The 16,190-nt window shown below is 36.8% G+C and overlaps 3 protein-coding genes across 3 annotated transcripts; all 3 read left to right on the top strand.

Annotated features, from left to right (window-relative positions):
- The first annotated feature begins 491 nt into the window (after nucleotides 1–491).
- LOC123536746 (ficolin-2-like) lies at nucleotides 492–2,154 on the top strand. The gene has a single exon (XM_045320135.2). It carries the CDS (start codon nucleotides 535–537, stop codon nucleotides 1,105–1,107), a length of 573 nt encoding a protein of 190 aa, XP_045176070.2. The 5' UTR covers nucleotides 492–534; the 3' UTR covers nucleotides 1,108–2,154.
- Nucleotides 2,155–3,685: 1,531 nt separating this feature from the next.
- On the top strand, nucleotides 3,686–6,312 carry LOC123537303 (uncharacterized). The gene is made up of 4 exons (XM_045320982.2): nucleotides 3,686–3,866; nucleotides 4,781–4,911; nucleotides 5,245–5,327; nucleotides 5,948–6,312. The coding sequence occupies exons 1-4, from the start codon at nucleotides 3,727–3,729 to the stop codon at nucleotides 6,131–6,133; spliced, it is 540 nt and encodes a 179-aa protein (XP_045176917.2). The 5' UTR covers nucleotides 3,686–3,726; the 3' UTR covers nucleotides 6,134–6,312.
- A 2,599-nt stretch (nucleotides 6,313–8,911) lies between these two features.
- LOC123537304 (complement C1q-like protein 4) lies at nucleotides 8,912–11,062 on the top strand. The gene is made up of 4 exons (XM_045320983.2): nucleotides 8,912–9,082; nucleotides 9,822–9,931; nucleotides 10,152–10,234; nucleotides 10,694–11,062. Exons 1-4 carry the CDS (start codon nucleotides 8,946–8,948, stop codon nucleotides 11,021–11,023), a joined length of 660 nt encoding a protein of 219 aa, XP_045176918.2. The 5' UTR covers nucleotides 8,912–8,945; the 3' UTR covers nucleotides 11,024–11,062.
- Nucleotides 11,063–16,190: the final 5,128 nt, after the last annotated feature.

Genomic DNA, 16,190 nt, shown 5'->3' with positions numbered 1-16,190 from the left:
AATCGTTTTGCGGTCCCTTAGGTGATCGCTTAATGCAATTTTGACTGTATACACTAAATTGGTTTTTAACAATCAGGTGAATAAGTTTGAATGCAAAATTCCTTTCCTGTACAAAACAGTACACGAAAATATGAAAACAATAAAATAATCTAAGTAATTTATGAAAATCTTTTTTCAATCGTTTGTATTTTCTTACTTTGTAGAATGTTTCTACAATCTATTTAACACCCAAAATTTGTATGAAAATGCAATATTGCAAACAAGTTTGTTTTTTTAAAGGGGCACGTTTATTAGTAATCTACAATTACCTTAAGAATGTGTGAGTTTCTTCCTGATGTTAAACTCGATTCTATCTGAATACATCATCAGCCAAATGGGTCGTTAGTTATTCAACACTGCTATCTGAGATCTTTGAATTTTATCTCTTACATCTGTAACTAAAACAGTACGTAATGAGGTATCAGTAAATAAATAACTTTAAACCGAAGTTTCTTTCCCATTTATACCATTTATAATTTGGATATAACAGAAGCAATGGGTCTTCCATTTATAAATCGATGTATAATTTTGACCATGCTTTTTGTAGTATGTTTAGCAGATGACTCTGAAGATGTCTGCAATCAGGTTATCAATATTCATGGCGGATATCGTACTGGATCGTCTGGGACCAAAAATTGTGTCACCGAAAAGTCTATGGAAGAAATGATGAGGCAGATGTTCATTAATATATCTAGTGTTCTAGAAGACAACACAAGCAAGAATCGTTCTTGTAGGAAAACAAATATAAAACCTCGTGACTGTCAGGACATTAAGAACGAAGGACATCAGACCACAGGGATTTATACCATATATCCAGGTGCAGGACAAAGAGAAATTAGGGTTAGATGTGACATGGATACAACAACAGGTGGGTGGACTGTAATACAACGCAGAATTTTTGACACCGACTTTTTCAAGACTTGGTATGATAATAAGATTGGCTTTGGCAATCTTAGTGACAATTTTTGGCTTGGAAACGACAATATCCATGAGACTTCAACCCAGAACGTATACCAACTACGTGTCGACATGACCAGTAACGACGATGAAACAGCATTTGCAGAATAGAAGATCTTTCTTGTCGGTGACAGTAATTTAAATTATAGACTTCTGGTTGACTGGTTTATCGGTGGCAATGCCGGGGATAGTCTTGGATATCACAACGGACAGAGGTTTTCGACGCGGATAGAGATAACGATCCCAGCGGAAGACACTGTGCTCAGATTCGCCCTGGAGGTTGGTGGTTCAAAGATTGCCTTCTATCCAATCTGAATGGAGACTACGGTAAAACCAGCGCCGGTGCAGGTCCTATCTGGCACTCATGGAAGGGATACAATGTGCCAATGAAGATCACAGAAATGAAGATTCGACCATTGTATACATAGACATGCATTGCTCCATCACATGAAAACATAACAGTTATGAAATTTGATAATAGTGATTTTATAGATCTAATAAGTACTGTCAGTTTCAACCTAAACATTTGAAAGTAAATGCTTGCAAGTTAATAGAAAAATGTTTATGTGATAGGGAGATCAATTATCTAAAAACAAAATTGTTTAAAGAGTAGCTTTTTCATCATCATGTCATGTATGTTTAATACGACATCAAACCTGTCCTCCTTACTCAATACAAATGCCGTTGATGCATCTTTGATATATTTTTATCACACAAATCTAGCTTGTCGCAATTGGTTATTTATTACTTCGTGATTTCATTTATTACTTCGTGATTTAATTTCCAATCGTTGTTTCTTTATCAAACGGGTATTCGATGGTGGACCAGGTTAACCAGACATATGCATTTCCTTATTCGCCGTCAAGTCCATATCAGTTTAAAAAATTTCAAGTGTTCCTTTTTCTCCGCACAGCAGTCTTCTGGAAGAGGTTGTCGCCAATATTGCAACATTATCTGACCTTGAGCCCTTTACGAAAGCAGTGTCCCAGTTCATTTACTAATAAAATGCAAATTTAAAATGTTTTTATACAATTGTTAGTCTTTCTTATATTTTTAACATTTTAACAACCCCGTCATTTTCATGTTCTGATGGTCGCAGAAAAAAAAACTGTATTTGTACTTTTATTCTCAGTAACAGTCGACGTGCACCTGTCCACAATACTCGTGAGAGTGTAGACGGTAATAAGAGATATATACATGTGCTGTTCGAAAACAGATGACGACACAATAACGTCATACTGGGTATTGCCAGACCTCAGATGTGTAGGTATTTGGTCAAGTCCGTGGACACTAGCAAACAGCAATGTACGTGTTCACTAACATAACGATCACTTCTCGGATTTTGCGAGCGTACACCAAACCAATCCAAAGCGCCTTTAATTTATTATATCTCCTACTAGACAATATTGTATGATACAACTACAAATAGGGTTTTAAAAGCAATAGTAGAAGTTTTCTCCGGTCCATACATCCTACCATTATGGAAACGACTCACGGATTCAAATTCTCGAAAAGTACATAACATTAGAAAAAGTATCACACATATGAGAAAATCGGAAGACAATGGCGATATAATATAGCAATAGTCATGTATTTAAGTCAAAAGACCTTGTTTTCTTCGATGAACCGAGAGAAACGGCATCCATTTTTTCCGTGCGTACTACCATGTGTAGTCACGTGATTCCCAACTAAGGTATTGTAAAAGTAAAGTTCAAATCATTTTATCACTGCATTATACCACTAAACTCATGGGTAATGAACCGACCTGTAGATTTATCATTTATAAATTCACAACGAAATGAAATGAAAAGGCAGCTAAAGTACGCACCAACATACGCTTAACACCAACATACGCTTAGCAATTTAACATATGGGCAAACTAAGATAACGCTACAACCATTAATTTGCTTAGGTTTATTTTGATTTGATTCTATATTAGTTTATATTTTAGCAGGTGCGCGCAAAAGAAACAAATAAATACAATATCTTTCGTTGTTTTACTCGTAATACTAGGTAGATATATAATGTTTAGCTGTTGAGATGTAGGTTTAGCGAACAAAAATCAAAATATAAAAACTATATATTTAGCCTAATTTATATGTGGTGGCAATGTCTACAGTACAGACAAGTGTCATAGTTTGGACTGCATAAATACAAGTCATCCACATCACGTAAATTCAAAAACATACAAACGAAATGTAAAACACAAAACAATGTATGCAAAATAAATAGTAAACATAAAGAACCATATACACGTGTACTCAGTGCCTTAGAAGAAAGCACTAGTCAACAAATGGAACACCACTAAGACCTGTACGAAACAGACCAGAAGGCAAATAACAAAACAGATCAGTTCGACTGGGTATAAAGAACTCAAGACCTGTTTCGTCGTGGAATGCGTAGCAGTAAACTGTGAAAGGGTTTAGCACTAAACTTGTGATGGTCTGGTTTCCATAACCTCCTTTAATGAAATATTTTACAATTTTACAAAAAAATCCCATGACTAAGATTCTTAAACAATGGTGGCTTTACTTTTTGGTATGGCTACTTTCCTGTGGCACGATCTATTGGGTCTGGTTACGAGGAGTTATGTGATGGTTCGAAACTAACTAAGAATAAAAAAATGTAACATCAGCTTAGTTTTAGGTTGACAGATGTGAAAGATAAAAGCGTGAGAGATATAAAAAAGATAAGTTTATTCAGTTCACCAAACTTCGTTCACAAAATAAGATGGAAACTTGTATCACTATAAGATGTTTACTGATCTCGTTAATAGTAGTCGTTGTTAATACAACAACTGCTTTTGGTCATGCAGAAGTTGATGATGATGTTCTACTGCACCGACTTTCCACTTTGGAATCCAAAGATAGGTAAGAAAACTAGCTAAAAGTTTTAAAATTTTATCTTGTAAATACTTAGTTTAGTATACAAGTCTTACTATCGTAATATCTTGGTTTTTACTCTGTGTTGTTTATAACTAGTCCTTTTGAGATCATGGAGTCCATTAGGGAAATAGATTTTAGTTTTGCGTGATTTTTTGGCAACTTAAACACGGTTTTGAGTTCTGATGCGTAGAAATTTATATAGTCACGTAGGCAAAATGCCTGAGTGATTAATTTAGACGCATCTAAACGAATAAAAGTGTTTTAATTGCCAACAAAGCACGCAAAACCAAAATCTATTTCCATTCTAACACGTTCGAATTACACCAGGAAGGGATAGTAATCTGAAATCCTTTTTAGGCGGAATAGACAAAAGTAGGCCATATTGCGAAATGCGATTTAATCGACAAGACAATTCACGGTAAAATCATTCTTTGTTTGTATCAAAGAAAATATTAAACGTGTTAGAATCAGTTATTTTATTTGATTGCGTTCTATTCTTCCAAATGTTATTATTTTATGTTCTGTAGTACTTTGGATATGGCTCAAGTGTTATATTCATGGAGCAAATCTGTTAGAAGCCTATTTGGAAACATAAGCGCAACAAAGCTAAATAATGGTAGTCTCGGTATCATTTGGTCTGTTTATAAGAAGTATGAAATGCGCATTACTCCTCACGCCTCTAGCATCGGCATTTATTTTACAGAAATATTGAATAGATACTACCTGATCCAAATGAACCAGAAAATTTAACGACATTGGATTCTTTATCAATTTTACGATAAAGAAATTTCCACCAACCGTTATCAGTTGGTGTGGTGACTGTTTCATGAAATATATGCACTTACCAATAAGCCTTCCTTTGCTACAAAACTTATATAAAGAGCCACCATTTATTCCAGAGACCTTCAAAGCACGACTGATATTCAGAAAAGGGAATTACATGAATTAAAACAGGAATTACATGAATTAAAACGAACATGTTCATCCCAGGAAACTTCAAGATACAGTCGGTCTCTGAACGGAGGTGCCGGTAAATCTAAATCTATTTTTCCTGTATCCAATAGTTTTTGTTATATAATATTTCTATAAACTATATGTATTGAAAACAATTAACTTAGAAACGAAAAAAGTACTGTATTACTATATCTTAAAATATTATTAAATATATTTTTAAGTCATGAGTTTGTTCTACTTAATAACAATACATGTATAGTTTAACTCGATTGTTCAGGACTGATTGATTCAACCTCAAATTCGCACGTTTAGATGTTATTGCTGTGAAATTAAAATTACAACTGAAATGAATCAAAATACAATGCAATGTGTGAGCTTTTATGTCACCAGTTTTGTTCTGCTCTTTCAGAATATGCTCGAATAAGTTTCACTGTATTTCTTAACCATGACATCAATCATCCGGGCCAGTACCAAACAATAAAATTTAACCAGGTATTTAACTTACTGGTGTCTACACGGTCATGTGCAAATTCAAAATTCTTAAACATGTCCGAGCAATTCTTTATTTCCTGTTGATTTCGTAAAATTCTTTCTAGGTCAGCATGAAAGATCTTAACACTTGAGTATATTTTAAAGTCATCAGTTTATAATAACCTGAACGTGATAATGAAGCAAACTCAACAAAATACTTCATTTGAAAGTGTTAGGAACTGCTCATTATTCGCTTTTTTATCGCAATAGGTGTTACTTTGTGATTCAGATTGGCTTCTAGTGGGGTTGTATCGTAAACATAATATTGCACTGAGTCAATGTTACAGCTTTTAACAAAAGTTTACTTTATTCCCGAGTCAAGTAATAGACATGTTTCCTAGATGAAATAATTTAGACTAAATAAGTGTCAGTCTGTTATATTTGCCTCAATAATATCCTCAGCGGCGTTCGCAATCAAAACTTGTATCATTTTAATATCATAAATGTGTTCAAAGTGAATGTTTTTGGAAATAAAGGAGACAATACAACTATTCTCGATGGTGATGGTAAGTATAGTAATGAAAATCACAGTTTTTGAGCCAGTTTCAGGTATTATATGAGTGTTCTCTTTTCTTCAACAGGTCATTACCAATGAAGGCAACGGTTACAATATCCACACTGGAGTATTTACATGTCCTGAAAGTGGAATGTACCTTCTGTCTGTATTTATTGGTGAACGTGACTATGGCGGCGGAACTTGGGTCAGTATAAGAGTCAACAGTGCTGAAGTTGTTGAAGCGGTCGTAGATACATATCACGACACCTAAGATCTTCAAGGAGGGAACATGGTTTTGAAACGCCTGAATAAAGATGACGCTGTGTGGGTAGAAGTTTTAGGTGATTACGACCACGTTGAAGGAGCACCAACTGTGCGTATCACAACATTTTCTGGCGTTTATTTGTATCCCTAACTGTATGAGAATTAAATGATAACATTATACTAGTACTGATACGAGTTTCATCTGTTATGTTATTTTATTGAAAAGTAATTACTGTGTTGTTCTTATGAAAATTAAAAGGAAAGGTTATATTTCACGGAAGCACAGAGCACAGCAAAGACAACGAGAGCCATGTATCACAGGGTAGGCCCGCCACAAATAAAAATTGTAGTGGAAAAGTAAAGCAGCTGACTGCCGACAAAAGATGCATGGTTGACCTGCGGAAGTGTGCTGACCACTTTTTTTAAAAACATTTTGTCATTGGCGAAATTTTAACCTGTTTAATATGGGTGGTACTAGGTCAAGGGCAAAGTAGCATTTATCCTTAATAACGATCCACTTGTCTGAAGCAGTGGAGTGCGGTAGCCATTACTAGCCAAATAAGTAACAATAGTCACTCCGCTTATATCCATAGTCTAAGTAAGATGCGCTAAGAAGATTTTGCTTTGACACTACTCCCTGGCCAGCTTGCAAGGAATGACATCTTTTGCGGTCAAAATACAAATAAAATACCCACGAGGGCATAACACTGTCCTATTAATCTTTTATTATCAAAGCTCAAGCTATTACGGTTTTAGAGAAAAATATTTCTGATGTTTTTTTTTCCAATAAAAGTTACCCAGTTAAAGGATCAGTTCTGTTCCCAGAATCAAACTTTTATAGATTCATTAGATAGTGCAACATTCATAATATCAAAGCCCCAGCTATAACAGTTCTAGAGAAAATTATATAGAGAAAGTTATACCCGGTGAATGAGCACTTCTTATCCCAGTGTCATAATTTATCTTAGTTTGATACATGTCCATCCGTCAGGTGATATTAGAGCTCAAACTATTTTGATTCAGAGATATTTTAAAGACTTTTTCTAATATAAGATTTAAAGTTTTTGGAAAGCAAATTAATTCCGGAGCGGGTCATTTTTAAACTAAGAGTCAGACTTTACTGTTACCCAGGTTTACTTGGTGATGTTCCATATCCCATATATCTAAGTCCGAACTACTGTGAACTCGGGGAAGATTTTTCAAAGATTTTCAAAGTTATTCCTTTGTGTTAGTTTATACTACTTTGTTTTAGCTCGATTGTGAAGAAAGCTTTAAGCTTATAGGAACCACTCTTGAAACCGCTTCCTGGAAAATCCAGCACTTGTGTCGCATGAGAAGTCATGGTCGTGACCCCAGTTGGACTCGAACCCACGACCCCTGGATTGAGCGACTGACACCTTATTCACTAGACCACCGCTCTCCTTTTTGTTGCCACAGCAACCAGAAGTCTGAAAGCATTTTCTCCATCTGTATACATTGTAAGGAGGACCATCCGATTAACTGTTACATGAAATTTAAGAATATTTAGCATAATGATATTAATCCAACAAAGCACACAAATGTATGCAAAATAGATAACGAACATAAAGAACCATATACACGTGTACTCAATGCATTTGAAGTATGCAGGTCAACAAGAGAAACACCACTAAGACCTGTACGAAACAGGCTAGAAGACGAATAACAAAACAGATCAGTTCGACTGGGTATAAAGAACTCAAGCATAGAGTCGTTCATCTGTTTCTTCATACAATATCAACGAGGAAAGCGTAGCGGAAAACTGTAAAAGGGTTTAGCACTAAACGTGTGTCTCAAAATACTCTGGTCTCCATAACCTCTTTTAATAAAAAAAATTTACAATTTTTCAAAAACAATACCATAACTAAGATTCTTAAACAATCGTGGCTTTATTTTTTGGTATGGCTACTTTTCTGTAGCACGGTCTATTGGGTCTGGTTACAAGGAGTTATGTAATGGTTCGAAACCCGAGTGATTATTTGTGATACTGTCAAGATGGACACTACTGGTCCTATTTCTTGTAATCAACTCCAAATAGCCCGGCCAGAAAGCTTCATTTAATAATATCAGCTCAGTTTGATCTGAATAACTAAGAATGAAAAAGTAACATCAGGTTAGTTTGATGAATTGAAAAGTCAACAAATGATCTTTAAACACAAGATGGTAAAGTGAAGTTATGAAACAAAGCAAAGGTTTGTAAAAAAAAGAGTGTCTTAATCATAAAATATGAATTTATTACACTACAAGTCCTAGCAGTTTAATAAGGTGTAAACAACCTGCTGCACTACCTTAAGTAAAAGTACACTGGTCCCTCTGTTTCATCTAATGTATGACTAATCATGGACATCTGCCAAAATGAGGAAAGGGTGCATATAAGTAGTATTAAAGGCTTAAAAAACATAATAATAAAAGTGCGTCACACACAATAAACTGTCCTTTAATCGACACAACTAACTAAATAAAAAGCAAAACACTTGTTTTATACTATTATAGTTATGAGTCATTGTTCCCGACCTTGGGTTATCTCTCTTGATTCCATTAGCTCAAAATCATTGTATTATACAGTATATGTCATATATAGAACTTCAGCTTGTAGAAGACTGTAAAATTGTATTTCTTCTGTACTGCTAAAAATGTTATAGTAATCAAGAATTGCATAATATGTTTCATAATATGACATGATATGGTCTGCATTATTCAATTTCATCACAAGTTTTAGGTTGACAGATATGAAAGACGAAAGCGTGAGAGATATGAAAGATAAGTTTATTCAGTTCACCAAATCTCGTTCACAAAATAAGATGGAAACTTGTATCATTATTAGATGTTTACTTATCTCGTTAATAGCGGTCGTTTTTTATACAACAACTGCTTTTGCTCATGCGGAAGTTGATGATTTTCTACTGCAACGACTTTCGGCTTTGGAATCTAAGCATAGGTAAGACAGCTAGCTAAAAGTTTTAAAATTTTATCGTGTAAGTACTCAGTTTAGTATACAAGTCTTACGGTCTTTTACTACTTGTTTATAGATCATGGAGTCTATTTGGGAAATAGATTTTAGTTGTGCGTGCTTTGTTGGCAAATAAAACACGTTTGGTCGTTCAGATGCGTCGTAATTAATCACTCTCGCCGAACGCAAAACTAAAATCTATTTCCATTCTAGCACGTTCGTATTACACCAGGAAGGAAAACTAATCTGGAATCCTTTTTAGGCGGAATAGCCAAAAGTGGGTCATATTTGTATTTTAATCGACAAGACAATACACGGTAAAGTCCTTCCTTGGTAACATTAAAGAAAATGTTACACGTGTTAGAATCAGTTATTTTACTAGGTTGCGTTATTTTTTTTTTCCAAATGATATTATTTTATGTTTTGTAGTACTTTGAATATGGCTCAAGTGTTGGAAACCTAAGCGCAACAAAGCTACAAAGCTAAACAATGTTAGACTCGATATGATTTGGTCTGTTCATAAGAAGTATTGAAATGCGCAATACCCCTCACGCCTCTAGCATCGGCTTTTATTCCACAGACATATTCAATGGATACTACATGATCACAAAGAACCAGAAAATATAACAACATTTATCAATTTTACGGTTTTATGAAATAGATGCACTTACCTATATAAGACTTCCTTCGCTACAAAACTTAAATAGAGAAGCACTGTTTATTCCAGAGACCTTCAAAACACGATTGATATTCAGAAAAAGGAATTACATGAATTAAAACGAACATGTTCATCCCAAGAAACTTCAAGATACAGTCGGGCTCTGAACGGAAGTGCAGGTAATTTATTTTTTCTGTATACAAACGTTTTCATTAGTACCATTAACTGTTCAAAGGGGTGATTACTAAACAAAATACTGACTGAATGGCGAACAGAAGACTACACTGGTCGCAAAGGCAGAATCAGTCGTTAAAAGTACAATTAAAATGAATCAAAAAACACAAATGTACAAAGCAGCGTGTATGCTATTATGTCACTTATTTTGTTCTACTCTTTCAGAATATGCTCGAATAAGTTTCACTGCAATTCTAAACCATGACGTCAATGATCCGAACCAGCACCAAACAATAAAATTTAACCAGGTATTTGACTGAGTGTAATCTACACATGTGAAAATTACATTACTTGTATTCTTAAATATATCCGAGCAGTTCATTATTTCCTGTTGATTTCCTCGGTCAGCATGAAAGACACAGGTCGTCAATTTATGATAATTTTAATGACGAATATTTCAGCAATATACTTCATTTGAAAGGTTTTCGGGAGGTTTTTTTTACCACAAAATGTATTGCTTTTTTATCCTGACTGTTTTCTACTAAACAATATAAGTGTCAGTCTATAAAACTTGCCTAATTATTTTCCACAGCGGCGATAGTAACAGAAAATAATATATCATAATATGATAATATGAACGTGTTCAAAGTAACTGGATTTAAAAAAACACACAAAAAAACACCGAATGGTGATGGTAACCACAATAATGACAATTACATAGTATTTAGGCATGTTTCAGCTTTTATCCGTTCTCTTTACTTCAACAGGTCATTACCAATGAAGGCAATGGTTACGATATTCACACGGGAGTATTTGCATGTCCTGAAAGTGGAATGTACCTTCTATCTGTGTTTGCTGGTGAACGTGGCATTGGTGGTGGAGCGTGGGTCAGTATAAGAGTCAACAGTGTTGCAGTTGTTGAAGCGGTCGTGGAAACATTTCATGACAAACAAGATCTTCAAGGAGGAAACGTTGTTTTGAAACGCCTGAATAAAGGTGACACTGTCTGGGTAGAAGCTATAGGTAATCATGACCACGTTGAACGTGCACCAACTGTGGGAATCACAACATTTTCTGGCGTTTACTTGTATCCCTAATATTATGCATGAATAAAATCAAATAGAAATATCATAGTAGCACTGTGTTTCATATGTTGTTTTATTACCCTTCCGTTCGTATTAAAAAGCATATTAACACAGTGCCAAAAAGATTGATGCATGTTTGACCTTCGGAAGTCTGCTGCTGGCGTAGTTTTAACCAGTTTACTGTGCGTGGTACTACATCAACGGCAAAGTAGCATATATGGTGAAGATGAATCTATACAGAAGCGACTTTAGCTATGCTGTCACGCTCCACTTGTCTGAAGTAGGAGAGAAATGTCTTAACCTATACCCTGCTAAATTTCTAAAATGAATTGGTCCATCATTCAGTTTGGGCAATACCAATTCTTATTCACTGAAAATTTAATGACTGAATAGCGAACAGTGCAGACCATGATTAGCCTGCACGGACGTGCAGGCTGATCTTGGTTTGCACTGATCGCAAAGGCAAAACCACTTGCCGCCAGCAGGCTTAAGGTTAAGGGTCTCTCTGCTGACCTCCTTAGTCTGGGAAATGCGCGCTAAACTGTTTATACTTTCATACTTCTCCCTGACCAGCTGAACGAAGTTGAACGGAATGATATTCTTGTAGTTGAAACTCAAACAAGGGACGCTTGAGTTCCCGGCCATCGACTTGTCTACTTGTCCTATTTATCGTTTTGCATGTTTTGTCTTTATAAATACAGGCTCCTGATTTGCATAAATGTAAAACAGTTCCATTAGATGATGAAAAATTCTATATATCAAAGCTCCAGTTGAAATGGTTTTAGAGAAAAAATATTTCTAAAGTTTTTTCCAACATAAATGTATGTAAAACAAGTTACTCCATTGCGAGCGCTTCTGGTCCCACTGGTGTCATAATTTACATAATTTATGTCTGATACAGGTTCATTAGATAGTGCCCCAGCAACAACCGTTATAGAGAAAAGTAATGAATTCCGGGACGGGCCAGAATTTGTATAAATTTGATACAGGTATATTTGCTGATGCTACCTACCAAATATAGCTTAGTCCGAACTATTGTTTATCCAGGAAGATTTATTTAGGTTTCCTTTTTGTTGCCAAAACAACCAGAACTCTAAAGGCATTGGTTCCATCTGTATATATTAACTTCTTCTTCTTCTTTTTCTTCTTCTTCTTCTTCTTTCGCCCTACACTGTCAAACCAGTAGCCCCGATGAAACTTGGGGTTTGCCGCAGATCTTCGATGCCTCAATACAATTTCTGGTGGATCGAGGTATCTATCGGCCAAGTTGCACCTCGCTCCTCTGCCATGCCTTTTATATTTATGGAGTACATGCTCCGTAGTCTGATCTTCCTCACGTCATGGACAGGTTGGTGATGGCACCAGTCTGTATTTTTTGTACATGTGAGCATTGTGCTTGTTGTTCCCTGAGCGAAGCGTGACCAGCATCATTTGTTCCGACCAATCAAGGAGATGAAAAGCATTTGCCTCTATCCTTGGTTTCGTTAGTGCCTTGATGATGGTGACTCGCAGGTGTTGTTGGTTGTTCTGACTGAGCTTCTAGCTTTGACAGTTGGTCTGCCTCTTCATTGCCTGCAAGTCCACAATGGTATGGAATCCACTTGAGTCTAACTTTGAAGGTGACACTCAGGCTCTGCATTCTCCTGGTTAGCTGTGGAGCTTTAGCGTGGTCAGAGCTTCCATGACAAACAGTGCATCTGTGAGATAGACGACTGAGGAACATTCTTCTGTCGAGTCTTCAATCATTCAGACGGCCTTCATGAGCGCTTCAGTCTCCGCCTAGAAATTGCCGCAGTGTCCTGTGGCTACATGTAGAGTTTCTCGCTTGCCAGATGGGTATAGAATAAAAACTCCTGCTCCTTCATCTTTGATGACGCATTTGGCTGATCCATCTGTATAGACATTAGTCCATGTTTCCGGAGGATAGTCTTCATTGATCATGGCTAGTGTGAGGCTTTTCCGAATACCTTCATCCTCTTGCTTCCCGCGGTCAAGATGAGGAACAGCAAGTCTCACAGTCTCTGAAGACAGATCATTCCCTAGAGGGTTTATAATGTCTTCTCTACCTAGGGGAGTTGTTGGTATGTTCAGCTCAGTTTCGAACTCTCGATCGAGTTTCTTTGTCTCGTGAACGAAGATGCTAAGCTTGAGCCGAATTTTGGTGTAGCCATCCAACTTGGCTTTCATGAGATGTTCTTCGAATGACCTAAACTTCTCTGCTTAAAACAGGACCTTTGCATGTCTCATGTCTTGTACGGTTGTATACTTGTTGCTTCTCCATGAAGGAGATTTGTGTAGACTTTGTAGCACCTGTCATGATGCGCATTGCTTGGTTTTTAACCTTGTCCAGGGCAGCCTGTTGGTTAGTTTTGGCAGTAGTGGGCCAGACAGTTGAACTATACTCATTTTTCCCTGATATACTGTCTCAAGCCCAAGCTGAAAGCTTGTTGATGGCTTCTTGCAAGCGTATACATTAACAAGTGATCGAGTTGCTGTAGCAATACAGAAATCACCTACGGGTGGAAAACTTTGTTAATATTCCAACAAAGCTTAATAGTCCACCCCTGATAAATCATCTGAAGCAAAGCATTGTGAAAATTCTTTCACACAGGAGCAACATGTCAAATCTGTGCAACTATTGTCGAAATGATCAAAGCGTTCGAAGTGCCGTTGGAAAATGTTTTCCGGAAGAACGTAGCAAAATATAGTTCGCACGATACTTTAAAGTTCATCATACTTTGAATACCCGATTTCATGTTGGCATGATGGCATCCATACCTTCCCTTCGAATTGACAAAATGGGTAAACGGTTGTTTTGTTGTTATCTTTCGGAAACAATGACGAAATAGTTCAAAAATATGGTGGGACACTGTTCTGTTTGAGAAGACTACAAATTGTTATAACAATGAAAAGAGAGAGACTGTCATTAAATACTTCCTCTTCGTTGGGCTGATCTGAGGGAGACATACACACCAGCATGGTCATATTTTTCGTCATGTGATAATTTCGGCCAAACCATCTGCACCGCAGTGTCAAAAAATCAAGTTCTCTGTAACGTTCAACCATGACATGAACCCTGCATCAAAATATAAGACCAGATTCTTTAAGCAATAAACATACGGTCAACATTGATGAAGTCAGAAACAGAATTTCAAATACCAGTTCTGCTTTTGGCAGACTATTGAAAATATATGAGAATTACGAGGACAGCAGCGAAACTATTTATGGCATCATGGTGTTAAACATGTTTCTTTAAAAATCCTAAACTGGCCATTTAAAGCTTATGATATAGCTGAAGCATTTTGTAGGTGTCTTGCTGCATTGCTTCTAAACACCCAGATACATTGGTAGAGCACTTGGTGTTTTCTTTTTCTCTGCCTCCGAATACCCAACTCCCTTTACGATGTCCAACATTATACTTTCTTTTAGCAAATTTCCTCTCATCGATTTCAACGACTAAGTCTGGACCCCCAATCTGCTCACCTGATTCCATAACTGAAACTTCACAAACCTCCCTGAAGAAACTTGCCCAGTCCTCATTCGTAGTACGCGAGTTGCCCAATTCATGTTGTATGCAGTTCTGTGGGGTTCCTTGTATCCAGAGGTACACAAACTGTAGTATTTCTTCTAATGTCAAGTTACTTTTACTGAAATAAGTCCCATTTCTAATGCTCAGCCTATGCTCGTGTTTGTAATCTCCTTTTGTTTGTCTGCAATACCATCTGTGACCGTCAGACACCTTCTGATCACTTAGCAGTGTCATCGCCTGTCCACACGTTGGACACTCTCTAGTCTTTGGAACAAGTTCAGTATCGAAGCAGAACTGTAAGAAGCCATTTTGTTAGGAATTATTTTATTTACAAAATTACGGTATGTAGTGTTACTGCCACGTGACAGCTTCTGTACATAGTTTACAAGACATTCCGTCCCCACCTGCACGCTCTTCTCAACTAATTTTACACGTTTATGCTGTATACAGCTATCCTTTCTCTCGACAGAGCACTGTACTCCAATACATCTTTTTCTACTGTCAACACTTTTTACATATAAATTAGTATTTTTAACAGCTCCGGCTTTAAATCAAAATCCTAAAGTGAATCATCCATTTTGCTCACTGAAAGTTAGCGTAATTTCAATTTCCCTCCAACAAAACTTTCCCTTAACGCAGTCTGTGTATTTGCCATATTTGGTCCCTTGTATTGGAAATTGCTACATCGGAACCGACAGTACTATTACGAACATAAACCTCGTTCAATCATTGGCGTACACTTTGTCACGTGATTACACTTTGCATATTCATGCCGGCCTCGTGGTTTGTCACATGCATATTTTACATATTCATAACAGTCTACGTAGTTTCTATTTATAGATTTTTCTCCGCATTATACTGTAGAAGTCCCGAAAATATGTAAACATGGCTGCCGCCATGACAGCATGCATGCGACTACATGTGTGTGAAACTGTATGTAGGAGAATTCACTGTGTATCATAATATTATATATGCTATTAAATGTGTTTGCACATTTGCAGAATATAGATGATCCACAGCGACATGTACACTTGTGCCTTGGAATATGCAGTATCTGGGATTGCCTGAGGATAGTGAGAGATAGGTAGATGAAGATAGGTCAGAGAAGAGTGTGAGTTCGAAACATGACAGTTTCTTTTTTGTGACCCCCCCCCCCCCCACCCGAATGAGTGGTGGGGGCATATGGATTTGCTCTTGTCCGTCCGTCCGTCCTACCGGGAATGTTGTGTCGCACCTAGCTCCAAAAGTATTTGACGTAGAGACACAAAACTTTACAGGAATGTTGGTCAGCATGTGTAGTTGCGCACCTGGGGTTTCGCGTCCGGATTCATTCAGTATGTAGGAGTTATGGCCCCTGACTTAGTAAAACATTTGTCATTTTAATGTTGTGTCGCGCGTAGCTCCAAAAGTATTTGAGCTAGAGTCACCAAAGTTTACAGGAATGTTGGTCAGCATGTGCAGTTGTGCACCTAGGGTTTCGCGTCCGGATTCATTCATTATTGTAGGAGTTATGGCCCCTGACCTAGGAAAAAAATGTCATTTTAATGTTTTGTCGCGCGTAGCTCCGAAAATATTTTACCTACAGTCATTATTTCACTACACAAGACCAGACTTCTTGTCCAGATTTACTAAAAAAAAAGTTTGTGAAAC

The sequence above is a fragment of the Mercenaria mercenaria genome, chromosome 17 (genome assembly GCF_021730395.1).
Source record: "Mercenaria mercenaria strain notata chromosome 17, MADL_Memer_1, whole genome shotgun sequence".
Lineage (NCBI taxonomy): Eukaryota > Metazoa > Mollusca > Bivalvia > Venerida > Veneridae > Mercenaria > Mercenaria mercenaria.
This window is presented reverse-complemented; position numbering and strand designations above follow the sequence as displayed.

What these genes read in the sequence shown, in the direction of transcription:
- LOC123536746 (XM_045320135.2), top strand. Translation starts at nt 535, where the DNA reads ATGGGTCTTCCATTTATAAATCGATGTATAATTTTGACCATGCTTTTT.
- LOC123537303 (XM_045320982.2), top strand. Translation starts at nt 3,727, where the DNA reads ATGGAAACTTGTATCACTATAAGATGTTTACTGATCTCGTTAATAGTA. An exon ending in ACTTTGGAATCCAAAGATAG is followed by an intron (nt 3,867 to 4,780) that starts GTAAGAAAACTA and finishes CATTTATTCCAG; the next exon opens with AGACCTTCAAAGCACGACTG. An exon ending in AAACAATAAAATTTAACCAG is followed by an intron (nt 5,328 to 5,947) that starts GTATTTAACTTA and finishes TTTCTTCAACAG; the next exon opens with GTCATTACCAATGAAGGCAA.
- LOC123537304 (XM_045320983.2), top strand. Translation starts at nt 8,946, where the DNA reads ATGGAAACTTGTATCATTATTAGATGTTTACTTATCTCGTTAATAGCG. An exon ending in GCTTTGGAATCTAAGCATAG is followed by an intron (nt 9,083 to 9,821) that starts GTAAGACAGCTA and finishes TGTTTATTCCAG; the next exon opens with AGACCTTCAAAACACGATTG. An exon ending in AAACAATAAAATTTAACCAG is followed by an intron (nt 10,235 to 10,693) that starts GTATTTGACTGA and finishes TTACTTCAACAG; the next exon opens with GTCATTACCAATGAAGGCAA.